The sequence below is a fragment of the Calonectris borealis genome, chromosome 11 (assembly GCF_964195595.1).
Source record: "Calonectris borealis chromosome 11, bCalBor7.hap1.2, whole genome shotgun sequence".
Lineage (NCBI taxonomy): Eukaryota > Metazoa > Chordata > Aves > Procellariiformes > Procellariidae > Calonectris > Calonectris borealis.
The window spans coordinates 8,271,432-8,291,141 of record NC_134322.1 but is presented as its reverse complement, the minus strand read 5'-3'; the positions used below and the strand labels follow the sequence as shown (position 1 = coordinate 8,291,141).

Below are 19,710 nucleotides of genomic sequence, written 5' to 3'. Positions count from 1 at the left end.
ATTAATATAAATATAATTATGGTTGTTTAATAAATGTATGATGTCTGCCGATCTATCTCGTTAAATTAACCACAGGAGTGAATTTTGCATTAGTCGTGACAAGGCCCATTTTCAAAGCTGACATTTAATACGAGGCCCCAGTACAAATCACACTTCAGGGTACACAAATCAAAGGATTTGGTGAGTATCTGTGAGGACTGAATGGGTGAAACCATAGAAGCAGTTTTGGTGGTTTGCTGCAGGTACCCAGTCCATGCAACACATTGATCAGATAAGAAATTCAAGTCATTTTGGTGTACGTGGGGGGTCAATGGGGTTGTGGTTAACCCAGAAAAAGCTTCAATGCTTTGACCCATGGAAGCCCTTCCAATCACTAAACATACTGGCTTGATCAGAAAAGTGACCTTTCTGACGCTCTTTCGGAGCCAGCCTGAGCTCTGCTTTCAGATCCCATTTATTTCATTCTCCCTCACTGGAAAAGGCAAAAGGACTGCTCTTAAAAGGTCATTGCAAAATTGGTGTCCAGCTACCTACTGCAAAATCCATATGGGCCATCAGACTGAAGGGAACATGGGGACCATCACGTAGCACATTCATTGCTTCCATCTTTGGTGGAAAGTTTCCTTCTACTAGCATAGGCTACAGTGTTGACTTCCGGTGCCTGTTCACCTGGGTACAGGACACCTGAAGGTTGTGAGCAAGGTACCAAGTTACTCAGGCTTGTTTATGTTGTATTATAGGGTTGTCTCCCTTCTTCCCCCATCATTGCCAAGTAGTGAGGCTTATATGCTCTGGGCCATCATGATGTGGTTATACAGCCCTTCTCCCTAACTCAGACAACAGCCAGGTCCAAGCCTCTTACTTCTCAAAGCCAGGAATAAAAATATGAGGAAGGCAATAAAAATGGAATTGAAGGTATAATATAATGGAAAAAGAGAGTGGCAAAGTAAATAGCTTCAGAAGTGCTAGATTCCTCCTCCACTGTTTTCATGTAGAGTTAGCATTTCAAACCAAATACTCTTCTCACTCAACTTTCAATTATCTTGCAAGATAAAATCATGTTATAAACTACCAGCTTCCCCTCCAAATCAGAACAAGTCTCTGCATTTGCAAGCTGCTTTTAAAGGAATGACTACCAAAAAAAAAAAAAGTACCTTCCACCAAAATACAAACCGCCTTTCTGATCCTGTGGCAAAAGCAAATCCATATATCTATTTTAAAATATATTTTATAAAATAAGTGATTCTCCAGCAAGAATTAGCTACTGTAAAATGGACAAAATTTCTGGGCTTTTTTAGCCTTGGTTGCACATAGCTGTTCTCTCAAACACATTTGCAATATCTTCCTCAAACTCATTAAAAATCATCTTTCTCATTGTTGCTTTGTATGAATCTCTGATTCAATTTTCTTGTGGAGTTCAGTCATTATTTCCAGCGCCCCCAAAGGAAGCTTTCTGCTTTATTCCAAAAGCCAAGATGAGGTGGGACACAGTGAGAGATTTGGTTAGAAATGTTTTGAGAAAACTTGGGGTTTTTTTATCTAAGCCAAAACTTCTTTGTAGGAGTATAACAGATTAGAGGCAACTTTTCTCAGGAAGAGCTGCTCAGCTCTTCGGTGACATTTTTGAACAAACCCCACAAGAAAGATACCCTTTCCAATTGAGCTCCCCTCTTCCCTATAAACAATTAAATATTAATTGGAGCAGTGGTTTAGGCTGGGGCTGTTCCATCTTGGGTGAGTACTGTTGCTACTGAATTATAGAATTAGTCTCTTTCTGGCTCAAAATTACACAAGTTACACAAAATGTAACAACTCTTACGTGAGAAGCTGGGACAAGTTCAGCAAAGAACCATCTGGTGAGCTAAGTCCTTGCTTTGAATCAGGCAGACTGGCATTGGAGTTTTCTTCAGCCCAAAATGAGGTAATGATCTATTCTGAGATCAGTTGTTTTCAATTTTTACAAGTTACTTTAAAAGGTTGTTTTCACTCTGGTGCAAAATAGGAACATGGCTTGAAATATCAGAAAGTTTCAAAGACAACACCTGTTGTCCACAACTATATATTGATATTTTTCACTTCTGAGGTGAAAGGTGCTGAGGAAATGTTGACTGTGGTGACGATGATGACAACAGAAAATGAGGTAAACCATCTTTAGAGGTGCGTGCAAGTCCTAGTATCAGCCTGGTAAGACTTTGGTCTCTTTAAAACTGATCCCTAAAGCAAAAAATGTTGCTAGGACTAAGTGGGCAGTCAACAGAGTGGAAGATTTCCCATTTCTGGGGCAGAGGGAACAAACTGAATAAATATGCCTTACAGATGCCAATCCATGGCAAATACAAAGGGTCCTGAAAAGGAACAGCGTGTTCCCTCTGCACCTCGTCCGGTGACCTAATAAATCCCAGAGAAAGAAGTGATAAGGGGAATGATAATCAGTGTTTAGCATCATCGCTATTGAGAACACCCAGGCTATAACATACCATAAGCTCTGGAAAGACTAACAACATTATGGGTGGAAAAAGAAACACCTCTAACAAATTAAAGGTGCTACTTTAATAAATATATCTGTTTAACAATGTTATCAATGCAATAATTCCTATAACAGTGTTCTAGAGCTTATTTTCTAGTTATGGTACCAAATGCTTTCTTACTGTTCTTAGTACTGACTACCATGAATTTTTACTTTTTAGCTTCTTATATCCATTTCCTACATTACATTGGCTGGTATTTATTTTCCCTGTTTTCTTTGTTCAGAGACAATAAATCTATGCTATTATCTCTCAGAAGATTATTTTCATCAGCCACATTTAGTAAAATGACCTCTACTGTTGTTTACTCATTACATTCAGAAATACTAGTAAACAATTAGTGCTAACAAACAAGAAACTGAGACTGAAATAACAGAAATCTGTCTTACTATAATCAATCTATCATGTAGATTTTTCATCAATATTATAATTCACTGTCCTCTACACTCTAATTATTGCCTTCTCTCTGCTACTAAACCAGGATTGGTTTTAATTGAATATGTCCTCAATTCTTGATTAGAGAATTGTGCCTTTTCGGATATATAACAAAATCCTTTTAAAAAAGGACTCAATTTTTATTCATAATACTTATGTATATTTCTTCCCTCTTGTGGTCTGCTTTACTTTTACTATTTCCCCAGCTCTGGAAAATCAGCCCTTATTAAGGAAAAAATATACATGAACACATTTTAATAGGAACACTGTCCTCTCCCGATATTAAATGTATTTGGGTCATGATCACTGGTGTCTAGGTAACCATAAACTCCCACATCAAAGATTAATTCATCCTTTCCTATTACAAAGTAGTCCAAAATAAGAGTTACACTGGATACAACATCTTTTGTGTTAGAAAATAATCATCTGTAATGTTTGGAATCTAATAGTATTTACCGCTGCTGCATGAAATCTCAGGTATATCTCACCCAAACTGAAGTCCATAATTATGCATTTACTTTTTGTGTACTGAATACAAGTACTTATGAGGTAACTTATCCCATTTTCTAGTTTTCTAGTTTCCCATTTTCTAGTAACTTATCCCATTTCTAGTTTTCTAGTGCCATTTCTTGGCACTAGAAATGTGCCAAGCAGGCTCATTTCCTAGATTTTGTCAGCATACCTGCAAATATGTAGACCTGAATTATCAGTAAATGAAGATGTAACAGACTGCCATTCCCTCCCATCCCAGCCACACATGCTTACTACCTCTTCTGTCCTTCCCAAGCAAGGAGTAGACCAGATTCTGAAATCCCCAAAATGTACCTTTCCTAGCAGGTTTCAGTATGGCCAATTACATTATACTTTACCAGCAAGATCTTGCTCGTTACTCGGATGCTTAGCAGTAGTACGTAGACATTTGAGAAATACATTCCTTCTGCAGTTTTTACTACACGGGTTGAATTTCTTTATGACAAGCTATTTGAGTTTGAACTGCATTTGATTTCATAGAGCTTGCTTCCCGCCCCCTACTTCAGCGTTATCTTGTTTTGCTTCATGAAAGATTAGTTCTCTTCCTCCGAAGCGCAATGGTCCCTCATCCATGTGATCCCCATTACCATTGGAACATGACTCACTTCTCAAAAAAAAGGTCTTCTGCTTCCCATCAGTTATGCAACCAATGGTTATCTTTCCATCTTTCCTTCCTTCTCTTATTTACAACTTTAAAAATCTCTCTGACAAAATCACCAAGATTTTTGTCTTTCCTTTTCACCAAGAACCTTGAAGAATCCTATAATATATGGTTCCATGTGTTTCTCTGCCATTGTGTTTCCAACATGCACGATCCAAACTTGCCTTTGTATCTTATTCTTTTGCACTAGGCAGACAATGCACTGTCACATTACACTTCTGTTTACTCCTCTGTCCACTTTTCCTAAGTGAGGCTCACTTATGACAACTACTTGGTTGAAAAATATCTCAATGTTTTTTTGTTTTACACCAAAAGGCATTCAATCAAAGATATCTTTCTAATTCTCTATATTGCCATAGCTGTCTTAACGAGTATCTGAGAGAAGAGTATCACACAAGATCAGCATTGAGCATCTCCACATTCTCTTTCTTCTCTTGGCTATGAGTAACCAATATCTTTTTTGATTTCTACTATCTTCAGCTTCCTCGTGTCTGATCCTTCCCCACTTATGGCATGTATGCAAATGATTTCTGAAGTGTCCCTGATATCTGCATTTCCACAGGTTGTATGCTGTGCTGAAACGTCTTTTTCTAGACCACGTATCTTCACTTGTAGATCTCCCACCATCTGGCAGCCCATGCATCAAAAATTTCTTCCTTGGACAAAAATTAGAATATAGCACACCCAAGGCAGATCACAGCAGGTTTTTTTCTTCATCATCCATATGCAGTATGCGGTATAGAGTCTTACCTAAAGATAAACCATAAAACTCCAAATTCCATCCAAAACTCTCCTGCTAGGCATATCAACTTCTGTCTCAGAGTTCATCCGGCATAAGTATACCCTTACTTTTCAAGTACAAGTTTATCACATACAGAAGCCCATGTTTCTGCTCAGTTATTCAGAATTAGAGTGTTTGCAATTCACTTTGGCTTAATTTACTTTAGAAATGAGTTAAGCCAAATTTAATTAAGGCCACCTTAATTCTGTTTCAGAGAGTTGACCTGTAGCTTAATGTGGTTTAGCACAGGACTTACCACTTGCACCTTTAGCTAATTCAGAGGCATTTTCCTGCATGTTCTGATATAGACAAACTATTAAAGAATTCAGCCTGTTTAATTAATTTTCAAAAAAGCTGAAAGGTGACTTGGTGCAAGTATCTTTAAAAGAACAAACTGCAAGTTACTAAAGAGCTCTCTAAACTAGCAGAGCAAGATAACAAGAATGCAGCTGAAAACAGCAGGCAGATGAATTCAAATTAGAATAAAACAATAATATTTAACAGTTACTGACCCCTGGAACAAAATACCAGGGGACCAGATGGATTTCCAATCATGCGATGTTCTCAAATCCAGTCTGAATGTTTTTCTACAAAGCCTATTTACACAAACACAACTTATTGGGCTTTGTGCAAAGCTGCCTGGTGAAGCCCAAAGGCTTATGATATATAAAAGGTCAAACCAGAAGAGCTAAGGACCCCTCCTGACCATTAAAACTCCATGAATTTGTTATTAAAATTCTGTTTTCAGTGCCTAATACCTTTCCCAGAAACTGCAGTCTTCCCTGCTACAGGCCAGGCTGTGTCTGGATATGGCAGACAAGAGCAGGAGAACTGAGCCTCCTTCGCTCTTACTATGACACTGAAACATTTGTCAAGTCTTCAGTCCAGACTTGAGACTTCTGCTTCCGAGTACTGCTTCATATGCCACCACATGCATATATCTCATACATGTGCAGCGCAGCATGCTGACCTCTCTGCTAGTGTTGATTTGGGATCCCCTACCACCTGGTTCCAGTGACAGAGGTCACAGAAAGGGAGAGAGGCTGTGGAGCTGTGTTACATAGAAGGACACTACTATTGTCCTCAAGGAGCTGTGATAGAAGCAGACTCTCCAGGTTGTGGGCTCATGCAATACCCACCTTCTCCAGCTGGAAGACCTGACACTAACTCAAGGAAAAAACCACCGCATGGCACACTCAGCAGACATCCATGTATTATTTATGATGGTCAGAGTACCAGGCAAGGGCACATATTGTGATTTAAGTAAAAAGAAATATCAGTACTCTGTCAGTGAGGAAGGAATAAGGCAGAGGAATAACAGTCAGTCCTGGTATATTGGGTAATTTCAAATGAGTTTTTTGGTAGAAAGAAAAAAGAGGAGGAAAGATAACATAATTAGTACAAGAGTTTAGTACATGTGAAAAAATAAATCTGGATTGGAAACAAAACAAAGAAAGCGTCCAAAGAGACAAGAACTGGATGGAAGCAGGATGTATCTACAGATTTTGAGACTGGAGAGAAAGAACAGACCATATAATTTGATTTTAGAGGAGACCTGACCAGGGGACCTGGGAGCAGATAATGGAGGCATAAGGAAGACAGTGAACATGGATAGTGAGCTGGCAGACAAAACACATTGGGAACTCTTGCAGCTTATACAGAAACCAGCAAAAGGACAGAAGGGAGAAAGAAGGGAGCTCAGATTTCAATATCTAGCTTACATTTAATGTTGGACAGCATATACGTATTATAGGCATCAACTAGTGGAATTCGCTCCTGCAGGAAGTCCTGTCTGAGAAAAGACTATGAAAGGGAATGAAAAAGTGCCATAATTATTCACAGAGAATGTAACTCATTATTTCAAGGTTGTGATAATGATAATCAGGCCTCATGCTGCAGTGTATGAAGTGGAGGAGAGGCAGGTCAGGCTGGTAGGATTATTTCCTTTCCATGTCTTAGTGTAATTGAATCAGGTGCATTACAGGCTGGTTTTGTTCTCTTCTGAGCTGTGAGGAACCAGCCTCTGTATGAGGCAGGATACCTGATTATATGGACCAATGGTCTGATCCAGCATGGCAAATGTTATGATCCTAAGAGAAGCAAAATCAATCTTTGCAGAAAATCCTGTGTGTGAAAGACTTTGAAATAGAGATGCTTCTAAAAATCCATGCAGAGTGAAAGACAAACATGGCTCCTTTAGCCTGTGCTTTTGCCACCTCCCTGTTCTTATTTTCCATGCCTGAGGAGTTCATGATTAGACTAGGAGCTTCATCAAAGGGCAATTTTCAGCTGCCAAATAGATTTGTACAATAAATCCGCACGGGGCCAGATTAACAAGCAAGAGAGACATCAGAAATCAAAAAGCTAGCTGATGTAATTCCACAGAAAATTTGAAAGGATGATGTGCAATGATATTTGGACTTTTAAAGGGACACCATTGAAATACTGCAGTTAGTTTTCATTAGGAATGTTGCTTTTCTATCCCTTATCCTTCCCAGGAGTTTTTTCTTTAGCAGACTGAAATCCCATGGGCATTCAAGGTCATGCCATTCAGGATTACTTAGTGGATTTCAACTAAAACAATAACATTTCATCCAGAAAAATCACATACGTGTGTGTGACTGCAGTTATCCGATTTGTCACACCACTATTATATTTATAATAGAAAATTCAAAATAATCTTTAAGCATCTCATTTTCTTCACTTAAGCAGAGCAAACAGAAAACTACACATTTGTACTGTGAACATAGCTAAGGCTCTAACAAATGCACATCTGAAGTCAAACCAGTTCCTCAGCTATACCCATAAACCAAATAAATACAATTCAGACATTAGCCTGACCACAAATTGCTGGTCATTATCAGCCTCTGGCACTACAAAAGACTGTTTGACTTCTGAGCATGGCAGCATTGATTTTAATACTAGGAGAGTTTGTTCTTCCTTACAGCACATGGAAGGACCCACTCCCCCGGTCACAAGGTGACAGCATTTGTTGTTTTTATGTCTCCACATGAGTACACTGGTTTTGTTCATTTTCAAATGGGGCCACGATAGCAGTGGCTTGTCAGTAGGGTGAAAATACGGAGGTCAGCCATTGATTCATATCTTGTTCCCTCACAAAATGCGATCTCTTCTCCATGCAACCTCAAATGCAATTGCAAATGGATTTTTTTGCTTCAAGCATCTAGGTTGCCAGGATCTGTAATGTCAAACCCTGAGATTCTTCCACCTAATCCTGTTCTCTCAAATTCTGCAAGATGGGTACGACAGGATATTTGCACTTCTGGTTCTATGTAGTCTTGTTGCTCATTTCTTTTGTAGAGAAACTGTTCAATAACCCCTCTAAGTCTGTACCTATCACCTCCCTTCTTGAGTATAACATTGGAATATGGAAAGACTGAGTTGCAACTAAGTATCTAGGGAAGTGCAAAAGCAGCTGAGGGAGAAAGATCCCATAAACAAAGCAGAAACATCAGTTTTTTCCAATACTCATCTAGATTTCTTTTTTCCCCAGTGTCTCAGCATTCAATACAGGAAGGAATCAAGATAATGCCTGTTTTCCACTCCTCAGCCGCAAGGAGTTGCTCTGTCCCTTGGTTTAATAAAAAGTGAACTAACAACTAGGAAATGCTAACATCATTAGCAAGTGAAAGGAATGGAGGAGATTGCAGGGATTTGTTGGAACAAGCACTTCAAGGCTGAGTCCCAAACAGAAGGGGTAAACAGCAGAGCTAAGACAATTGTTTCAATTATATGACAGTGGAAAAGGGTGGGCCAAGTAGGAGGTACACAATTGCTCCGCTTAGCTATTCTGCATGTTAGCCATGTCCACTGAACCTCAACAGAACTGAATAACTCCCAGCTTTGCAGAGTCACATCTATTATGACCTCACCCCTGTCGTCATTTTTTATTGTACTGTAATTTAACCATTTAACATGGGACCTATTCTCCACTTACACAGCCAGTCAGCACACAATAACCTATCAACAAGAGAGACAAAGGAGTTGATTTAAGATACTACTTCGGCCAAAGGGCTGCAGGTTGGACCAGGCTCTCTGCTTAGAGGCTGGAGAAGCAGACCTCCCCTTAGTGTCAACTTTGAAATTGGTTCCAAAACGCAGAGAAGCTAGCAATTTTTTCACTTCTTTGTGGTTCAGAACCATATTTTTCTCCTTTTGTAACATGTTTTTACCAACAAAATCTGGATATAGCACCTATATTTTCTGCCAAGCCGTGATTTGCATCCTATTTCTTAGCCTGAATGACTAAGAAAGACAGAGAAATGTAATTTTCATGACTCTGAGGTCCTAAAATAGGACCTAAGATCCCATGTTCTTCTATCTACAGCCTTTTGTCTATTCCATTTTATGCTAATGTTATCTTCAGCACTCCTCTTTCTGCAGATATATAATGAGGTGTCTTTACATGGAAGGAGAAGGAAACTAGGGAAATGTCCATGCACGTGAAATGACATGAGGACAACAGTCTTGAGCCCTAAGTTATCTTAGCTTCTAGGACTGCTCTGTGGCAGCCTGCAACATCACCCTGGGATGCCTGTGGAGACTTCTCATCCAGGACTAGTTCATTTGACTCAATATAGCCTAACAGGACCAGAAAACACAGGTTATGTGTCTACAAACCAAAAGATATGTAATTTCAGCCTAATCACTATGTTGCTTCGGCAATTAAATATCATAAACCACACATTTTGTCACCAGTAATAGGGCTGCCCATTTCCATACTGGAAAGATACATCACTCCCGTGCGAAAATGCTGTGTCAGAAGCTAAGTCTAGGACTGAAATATCTGGAAATGCCAGAGATCAGTACTAATCTACACTATACTAACCCTGGTACACAAGTACTAACCTTGGTTCAGAACAGAATCACACAGCAAGCTTAAAGGACTAGTGCTGTGGGAGTAGGCTGTGATCTGACTTCCCTGTGGTTCATTCCCACTAGAGGTGCCTCAAACTCAGTTTGAGGTGTGTTAAAATCACGACTGTGACAGCCCTTCCGTACAGAATTTCCCATTTTGTTTAACCAAATATCTGCAGTTAGAATAATTTATCGACCAGTACATGACTAAGGATAAAATTTGGTGCCTCTCCTGGTTTTTATCACAGTAATGGGGCTAGCAGAGGTACACTTGTTTCCTTCCAGACAGGGTCTAAGACAGAGGGAACACATTCACAAGCTATTCCCAGTACATTAGTAACGTATCCTTCCTTCCTTCCAAGACTGTCAGGGTCTCTGGAATATCTCTCCAAAACTAATTAGCCAAATCTACCTTGATATAACACCACTGAACTTAGCAAGTACAGCTGACTTAACATCTCAGGAGAAATAATCAAAACAAAGCATAACAATTGAAATTAGTATCTTCATCCATGATCCAGCTAGCATCAGTGATCATCTTCTACCATATATATATAAAAAAAATTCCAATATATCATTCCTTGGGTACACACCAACAATGAGAAAGACAAATACTGTTGCTCAGTGCCCCCTGACAATTCTTGTGTTGGGTTTTAGTGCTTCCCGAGTGCTTTGGGGACAGGGAGGCTAAAGGAAGTTATGAGTCCATTCTTCTCCATTAAGTATCATTCTCCCCTGTTACTAGTAACCATGTGAGTTCAAACACAATGGAACATCCCTCAGTCCTCTAACACTTGAATCTTTCAACCCAGGAACAGGAAAGCAGATGGCCTGAGTGACAGCCGAACCCACTGCAGGAGGTGCCAGGGAGGACTTTTTCCAAAATCTGTTTCAAGGCCGCATTCACGGGACACCTCAACAGATGGAGTAGTGCACAGTATTTTGCAGGCAACTACCCCTATACTAACTTCTTGAAAGAGGTAAGGAATTATTCAGTCACCCTAAGAAAACGTTTGTTTGTGCAACAGCAAACTCGGTCTATTGGATTAAGAGACCATTGCTTTTCCAGAGTCATTCACAAAACACCTACATTTGGCAAACATTGGAAGAGGGGCTGAGTGTTCTCAGCAAAAGGTTTTGAACAGTCACACTAGTGCCAGAAAATGGGTCTTGTTCTATATAGGGTTAAAAAAAAAAAAACCAAAACCAGTTCCCTGGCCCCCAAAAAACCCAAACAAATAAGAAATAAGCCTTCTCCAGAAATGATGACAAGAAAAATGGCCCTACTGAATTATTGATCTCTTCCAAAACACCATGGCTAAACTGACTGTGGAGTGATCAGGAAATGGGAAGAGAGAGCATGGAGGCCTGAATTATCTTCTTGCAAAATTTACAGACTTTTAAATGCACATAAATGGCCCTCTCATCTGACTATATTGAGCACCTTCAACAAAAAATTAGTAAATAGCAATAACACCCATGACTTTTACAAACAGAGATGTTATTTACATCTCATATGGTTTTGGTGACACTTGCTGTAATACAACTGGCTTATTACCCATCAAGAAAGGTGAGACCAGCCAGGATAGTCCTACTGACAAAATCCAGTTTTCTTGGAGATACAAGGGCCAAAGAATCCCTACAAAGTTCTCCCGCTTCTGTGATTTGCTTTTCCAAACAATCTGAGAGCGCCAAAGTCAGCACACCTTCAAACTCCTACTGTTTAATGTGGCACAAACCAAACAGACTTGAGCACAGTTAAGCATGTGATTTCTTACTTGGCATTCTGTCAAATAATTAAAACAAACAAACAAACCAATAAAAAACACCTAATGAGAGAAAATCCTGCAGCAGTTCATATAAGAATCTACAAGTCTCCAAGGAAGACAAAGACCCACTATCTCCTGATTTGTTTGCTCAGAAGCCCTTTCTCTCTTCTTTCCCCACTTCCTAAATGTTGTTAACCCTTACATAGTTTTATGAAGTGAGGCCCACAAGCCTAAAACGTACAAGTAAAATATCTTACAAATTGAATCATTGATCAATTAGTGCAAGGGTTTGGTGGAAAGAAAAGAAGCAGGAAAATAAAGCAAATAGGATGCAAACTTTTGCCTTGGGTAATAACTTAAGGAAACAGAACAAACAAAACCCTTAATTTTAACCTTCAGTCTTTAGATTACTATTAGATAACTTTTTTTTCCTTATACTTTTCTTGCTGTTACAGCTGCTTCCAATTTGAGCCACTTTGGACCAGAACTGGAAGGAGAACTATCAGAAAGAAAATCATTCTTTCTTATTCTCAGCATCTGCTGAGATAAGATCCCCAGAGCACAGAGGGTCAAGCTAAACACACACATTTTAGAGATTATTTTTTTGAAAAGAAACTTTTGAATGCTTTTGAGATTTACCCATACTTAGGAAAAGTGTAAGCTCTGGTGGACAAAAGAGATCAGAAATGAGGAAAAGTCTGTCAGACTTGCAAAGATGATGTAAACATTTTCCAGAAACGTACACCAGAAAGAATAGAATATGACCTATTTTGTTACTTTTCCTTTCTGCAAGTACTTATCAAATATGCTTTATGGCAAGAATATTGCTGAAACAATTTTTGTCGGTGGCTGAATACTGGCAAGAGGCCAAATTAAAATTATTTGTAAGTTTGTGTACCAGATTTCCAATTACAAGAACAATACACATCTTACTGGAGAACAGAAGCGGTATCATGTGACATGCAAACTCCATCAACACAACTCAATTTCTGACTATTAACTGTAATAAACTGCTTTTGAATAAATCGTACACAAAAATTTCTCACAGAAATTTGGTAAGTAATCTTCAATAGTAAGAAAGATGAAGAAAATATTTCATTGCCTACAGATAACAATAGAGAAATAGTTCTGTAATTCAATGGACAAATCATTCATTGGTAACAATTTGGGCAGAAACAGGTCAAACCAGAGAAGTCCACCTCTGAAGGAGCAGAAAGAGGAAAGGCTTTCATCTTGGCATATTGCTTTACTTCAGCCACACTTCCATGGTAAATCACTGGTCCATCACTCATTTTAAATTATTCGGCCCATGCTAGCCAGGTTAAAGGGGATGGATAATATCAGATCTTCTAATTAGACTAACTCTCATGACTTTGTTCAACAAAGACATTTTGAGAGACTATCAAGAAAGTCTTATGAACTGTATGACCACACTGCTTGGTGCTGATCTCTCTGCTTCCAGTGTCTCTGCAAAAGTATGGCTCTTTCTTCTAATCAATCTGATGAGAAAATTTGGAGTATTTAATTCCTCTGACTTAGAAGCATTAGACTGGACAGAAAAAAAAAAATTTCCTCAGCTATCCCAAAAACTTTCTTCAAAGAAAGATCCGTATCACTAGTAAAATCTCCTTCAAAGGGCACTGACAAGATATCTGCAATAATTTAAAAACTTATTTGTTACTCCTTGTTGTTTATAATCCCTTCAAAGCAAGAAGTTAATATCTATTTCTGTTAGTACTACATCTCCTCCACCAGGAACAACATGCCAAGGAAAATGCTTTTCCAAGGTAGCATGTACTCACAGAGCATGAAGCTGAACTTTTGAGATTCGCTATATTATCAAGACATACAGTTTGGAACTCAGCTGTATACCATGGCACAAAAGATATTAACTTGAAGGATGATAGGTGCAGTAATGAATGGAACAGCACAGTGCAATACACTATAGAAGGGTCTTAATTAGTAGGCCAGGTAACAAGGAGTCAAGAGAATCATGAAACAGTGTAACACGATGGAACGTGGTAATAGCAAAGAGATATGGAAGTTTAAAAATTAATCACACAAACTCAGGAAAATGTCAAAACATGTCACTGGAGATTTGATTCTTTTGGGGCCATGATTGTACCTGTACATAGTAGAACTTCTTACAGTACAGCCTTGCATTCAGTCTTCTAAAAATCAAAGATGAGAAGGGGCTCTACATCCTACAAAAGGGAGGCAGCAATAAAAATCACATGGTGAGCTAGAGGGGTAAAAGCTCCAACGAGGAAACAATGCAGACTGCCTTCACATGAGAAAATAAATGATAAGCAGTTTCTTTTTTTTTTTTTTTTTTTTTTTTTTATTGTTTTCTGTTTTGACCACAGGGCTGTAAACTGGCAGAAGCAGGAGGGAGAATTCCCTGTGGAAATTGGCTGCTTTGTTTTTAGCAGCTTTCAAATGGAGACACTTCTCTAAGACTGAATTGGGCAATCCAGACAAAATGAAAAAGAGTTCAGATGTTTTTCCCCCTTCTTTTCTTTTTCCTTAGTTGAACAAAACCTTAGATAAGATCAATAGTTTCTTTAGTTTTATGTTTCGCTTCCTTAAGGGTAGTTGGCTTATTGTGTTTCCATTGATCACACAGACAGGGAGATTCGACAGAGACAAACCATCTCTTTTCTCCTCTCATTTCCCCCTCCTCTCCATTTGAAATCAAATTACTTTTAAACGAGCATGGGGTCACTATTCTTTCTCATTTACATATCAATAGTACCAAATTCCTGCCTTATCTTTCACTCACTAAACTCTTTTAAAAATGAAGGCTACATTTCAAGCCAAGAGAGGCCACACAGGTTCCTTAGAAAAGCTCCAGCAGCATATTTTCTGGACTCTATCAGAAAAACTAGGTTCTGGTTTACCTCAGCCCTTCCTCAACATTGCTCTGTGGTGAAAGGGGGCACGCTTACCAGCCTCGTACAATTAATATTTTAACCTCTTGCAGCCTCTATAAGGCTTTCTTGCTTTTCCTAAATCCTTTGCACAATCCCTATCAGATTTCTCTGTGCAACTCCAAGCACTGTATCTGTGCTCACAGCCAGCAAAGCAGCTACTTGAATGAATTACTTTCATCACTTATGAGCAGGAAGAAAGCTAAAGACCAGGATCCAGGTCTGCTGCGCTCTATTAGAAGTTTGACCGCCTGATTCACTGAAGGATGCTGGTCTTGGGAACCTCTGGTGCATATAATGAGATGTTTTAAATCCTAGCTGCTGTTTGTACTGTACTTCAAGGTATAAAAATATCAAAAACATAAGGGCATGCTTGACCAAGGGAGATTCTGGATGTATCCCTACAGGGAGATGATCACTATGCAATTAGGAAACTGATTCTATTCACAGTTAAACATAAATCTACTAATCCAAATATCAGAAAGCTCTAAATATAGCATGCTGACATCTCCTGCTTGAGCATTAGTCTCAGTCTATTCATTACACACACATTAACTTGAGGGTCCAGGAGCGAAGAACTAAGGCTGAAGTCTCTAGAAAAACATGACCTCTTATGTGATTAATTTCCAGTTTACAGGAATAATTTCAGGGCTTCCAGATACTAATGAAGTAGTTTTGGCTTGATAGATGGAAGCTGAGTATTAAACGGTATTATGCAACAAAATCTTCACATCAGCTTGTCAAGTCCATACCCTAAATAATCCACTTGTAAGAACAAGCAAACAAGCAAGCAAGAACCAACTCTAAAGACTGCAAAAAGGAAGAGGAAATAACCTATTAATATCAATTATTTGAAAGAGATAGTTTATGTATTTACATGCAGCTCCAGCATAAATGTCAACATAAGAAATTATATTCCATTTTGATACTAACAAGTTGGGTACTTCGCGTACTTCGAAAAAATGAGTGGAAATATTGTAAAGCTGCCTGAATCAGAAAAACTGCAAAAAGTGTTTGTATTATCCTTATGATGAAGAAATGGTGAAGAAATGCCCCCTCATGGAAATATTTGCGTATCTTCCATCTTTGAGATGAATGATAATCCTAAACAAATTAAAAAACAAACAAAACAAAAAAAAAAGATACGTGACCTCATGAAAATAACCCAATGATCCAGCTGGGACTCAGCTTTTCAGGGTGCTCAGAATGGAAATTTCAGAACTGCTTTACAGCTTACAGACTTCTTTATGGGCCATGAGAACATTAGATTCTGTCACCAATGACAAGCCCTCATATGTCAACTTGCTCTTGTCCTCAGTGACTGCCTGTAGTCCTGATCAGTGATGAAAAAGAGGACAAGAAAGAAGGTAGAAAATAATTTCACACATTTTAAAGGCTTTCTTTAAAAAAAGAATCCTGAACCATCTGCATTAGGTCTTTCTGCTTATTTTTGGTGCCCCTGCTATACAATATAGGGCCCCTGTGGATGGCACAGTGCTTAAATGCAACATCTGAATGTGGCGTTTAATGTTCTCTTCCTACTCTTTCGAGCATCTAATAGCACAAATTAAGCAAATTTGGGTTAAAGACCTCAAAGATGCTGAAGGAGAAGGAGGACAAATCATCATTGATACAATCTGATGTGTCACTGTTTTGAGGTCTTACTGTGGTTACCCAGGAAATGAACGAAATCCTCCTCTATGGAGATAACTAGGAGTTTTGTCATTGACTTCTGTCGAGGTAGGTTTTCCCCTACTGCCTAAAAAAGATTCAAAACTGCTGTCTTGACCTGTGGTGCCTATTAAAAAACCATTAACACTTCTCAGGAGTAGGACGTGTTAGATGTAATGCCCAGGGCAATTATATTCTCTTTCTTTAAACTGTCTGCCGTTTTTTTTCTTCTGCCTTTCCTGTCTTGGAATTGATGTGTGTATAGTAGAGCATGGTTAAACCAGCAGCCGAGTACTTCCTGGCTACGTTCTGCAGAGAGGTAAAAGGATTAGTATAGAGCTTCCAAAGATAATCATTTGAATGTCTTATTAATTAATTGTTATTTGTAATAATGGCTCTTTCCTTAAGGGTCTTTTAGGATCCTTAACTGCTCATTAATGCTGTATAGATAAGGATTGCTCCCTAGTGGGAGAAATGAGGTGGAACACAGAAGCCTTTCAGTGAAAGCAACGGGCTTGGGAAAGGAACAAGAGAAGGAACTCACCCCATTTGAGTGAATGGAGAATTATGATCACTCAAATGCAGTTACCAGAGTTCATCCTGTGTACTTAAAAGGTGCCAGGAGATCTCATAGACTGTTCTCTCTGATGCATTCGGTACGAGTACAGCCCTTCCTACCAAGACTGAAACCTCATTTGATGCGGAATTCAGGTCTGTCTAGATCACAGTCACAGGCATACCTTGAGCTCATGGACAGCTGTCAAAGCTAGACTTAGATCAGCTACTTTTGGCTGTCAGTAACAGGCAACTCCAAATGCAGGATTCTCAGTGCGGCTCTTAAATTTAGCCAGGTGAAGGCTCAGGTAGCTACCCTGACCCAAAGAGCTTGGTGCCACTAGTATTCAAGTTAATTACCTTAGAACTAGCCTCAAAGGCGTCCATATGACCTGCCAACACATTTTTTACAACACTGTGAATGCCCTGATAAGGATAAATGCACTGTATCTTCTCAAAAACACTCCTTCCTTCAGCTCAATGCCTTTGGCTCCAGACCGGAGTTTCTTTTTATTTCACTGTTGAATGAAACCTCAGAGCAAAGACTCTACTTTCCTGGCATGAAAGGTAAAAGAGTGAGGAATCACGGAAAGATTTCACTGAGGAGAAACTCAGAAGCATTGCTACATGGGTCTGGAGAGAGCAGACAATGCTAAGCATCAAGACAATGGTTATCTCCTCCACTTTACCCTTCCAAGCTCATGAGACGTGCATTAGAAGAAGGGTGGCACAGGTTCTTTGAAAGATTTACTCACTTTGTAGAGTCCGTGGCTGCAGCCGCCGTATGTGCTCTCCATAGTGTAGCTCCTCAATACACCCATTTCCTTCCATACCACCACCCGGGCCGTCGACTCCCGGGACTTCTCCACCAGGAAGCTGCAGCTGTTCATGACAAATGCAGGGGCCACTTCATCCAGGATTTTAGGAAGGGTCTATGAGAAAATATCAGCAGTGATGAGAAAATGAATTGAACAAATGTGCACGTGTTTATATCATACACACATATACAGAGACACCTGTGTTTTTTAATGTGTATATCATCAAATCTATCTCTAGACACTGTTACTGAGAGCTCCAACCAGTGCATTATGTCCATCCCATGTGAAATCCTCAGATTCCAACATTTGTTTCCTCCCAAAGACTAAAATGCAAAATACCCAGTACACTTGGTATATCTCATTCAAAAATCAAACATTTTCACACCCAATAGTTTGGGACTGCTGAAGCCACTTACAAAGTTTTGTTTTCAAACTGCTTTGACATTAACCTACACATTCCTGTTGTGCTGCCGTCATAGTTCAGTGCCTGATATTCCCATACTCCCTTCTCCAGCTATACTATATCTCCTCCCATCATGCAGTCACAATTTGATAAGGGATTCAGCTATGGAAGGAGTTTTGTCTGAACGTAGCATAGAGCAGAGAAAGGGAATGTGTATTCTCACGAAAGGTCGCACATAATTATATGAAAATATAGCTCAACATTTAGCTAACTTGCATTGTGAAACAAACCAAAATATTCTCATCTGAGTCCAAATGATATATTTTATACACTTCATTTAGAGAATCACAATAAAAAGTAATCATGAAAACCCAGTAAAGATTACATTTTAGCCTGAGTGACTTTTTTATTCTAGAAATCATATTTCCCAACAACATAGTCTATGAACACTTCTAATACACTGCAGTATCAAATATTTCCATCAGTGCAGAGGCAACACTTACTTGGTCATTACACAGTGCTAAATGTTTTACTTTTACACTCTATAAAAACATTTACTAGATACATTAACACTAGGTGTGCTCTGTGTAGAAACTGGACCTTTAGGTATACACACACATACACATGCACGTGCGTACATGTGTATGTCTAAATTTTAATGCTGGTATACTAACCACAACATATGCCAAAAGACCATTTGATCCATCTAGACAAGAGCAAACAAAATGAGGATGTTCATTATTTTTTTGATGACAGCTTCCTTAAACATCTGAACAGAATGGAATCATATAGAAGGAGTCCCCACTTATTGCTAATGGCATTTACCCTTGAATTTCATTCAGTTTGGGCAGTGAAAGCCAACCAGCTAATTTCACTTTCCAATAACAATCAATTTCACTGACTGATTCTGAGCAATTGTAGTTCTGTTCTGTTGAGCTTTACTTCATAGCACTGTATGGCAATATTTGGTTTCATTGAAAGTGAACGAATAATGTCTTTTCCTAAAACATGTTTGATGTAAATGATAAATCTTTGGCCTAAACTATTTTGCAATATCTCCTGCAAACAGCTTAACCATACACATCTCTGTAATAAAAAAGTAATTTTCATTTTTCGGTATATTCTGGCTACAGCTGTCAATGGACTTTACCAGTTCTATAAGGTATATATCTGAAGACCTATAAGGTCCATTTTCCAGATGAAAAAAATGAGGTGGAGAAAACTGGTACAAAGCAAGAGATTCCATTTTAAATCTGAGACCACCGCAAGCCTAACTCTTAAGTCAAGACCTCCAGTGTGCTACTAAGAGCCACAGTACTCCCTTTCCCGTGGGCATACTGAGCAGAAGAATCTTTAAAATTGACTGCTTGCTGTAGACTAAGCATCCGACATTTCTGGATTGCCTTCAAAGTGCTATTTGCTGCATGGGGATCACAAAATAGTATTCTTTCATGCAGTGCCTCCAGGTTTTCCTGGATTTGGGTTGAACAGGAATTAAAAAAAATGCAGCAGAGCCATATCACCCAGATGTTTATAAGCCTCAGCACAATCATGAGGATCCAGTTAAACTGTGTGTGAAGCTTCAGATAGTTTTCATTCTGCCCTTATCTGAACCAACACACAGATTTTTTGTAAACATATACTATCAAACACAATAATCGGATCCCTAATCCAGTTTAGCTTTTTAAAACAATTGAAATTATGTGCATAATCAATCTTTTACATTTAATTAAATAAAAACACTGGCAGGTAA

General features: G+C 38.9%; 1 protein-coding gene across 1 annotated transcript in view; it reads right to left on the bottom strand.

Annotated features, from left to right (window-relative positions):
* Nucleotides 1-19,710, bottom strand: part of AGBL1 (AGBL carboxypeptidase 1) — a 296,923-nt gene that overhangs the window by 106,438 nt on the left and 170,775 nt on the right. The window contains exon 21 of the mRNA XM_075159559.1: nucleotides 17,492-17,668. Within this exon, the coding sequence (XP_075015660.1) occupies nucleotides 17,492-17,668 (177 nt within the window). The remainder of the gene's footprint in view (nucleotides 1-17,491; nucleotides 17,669-19,710) is intronic.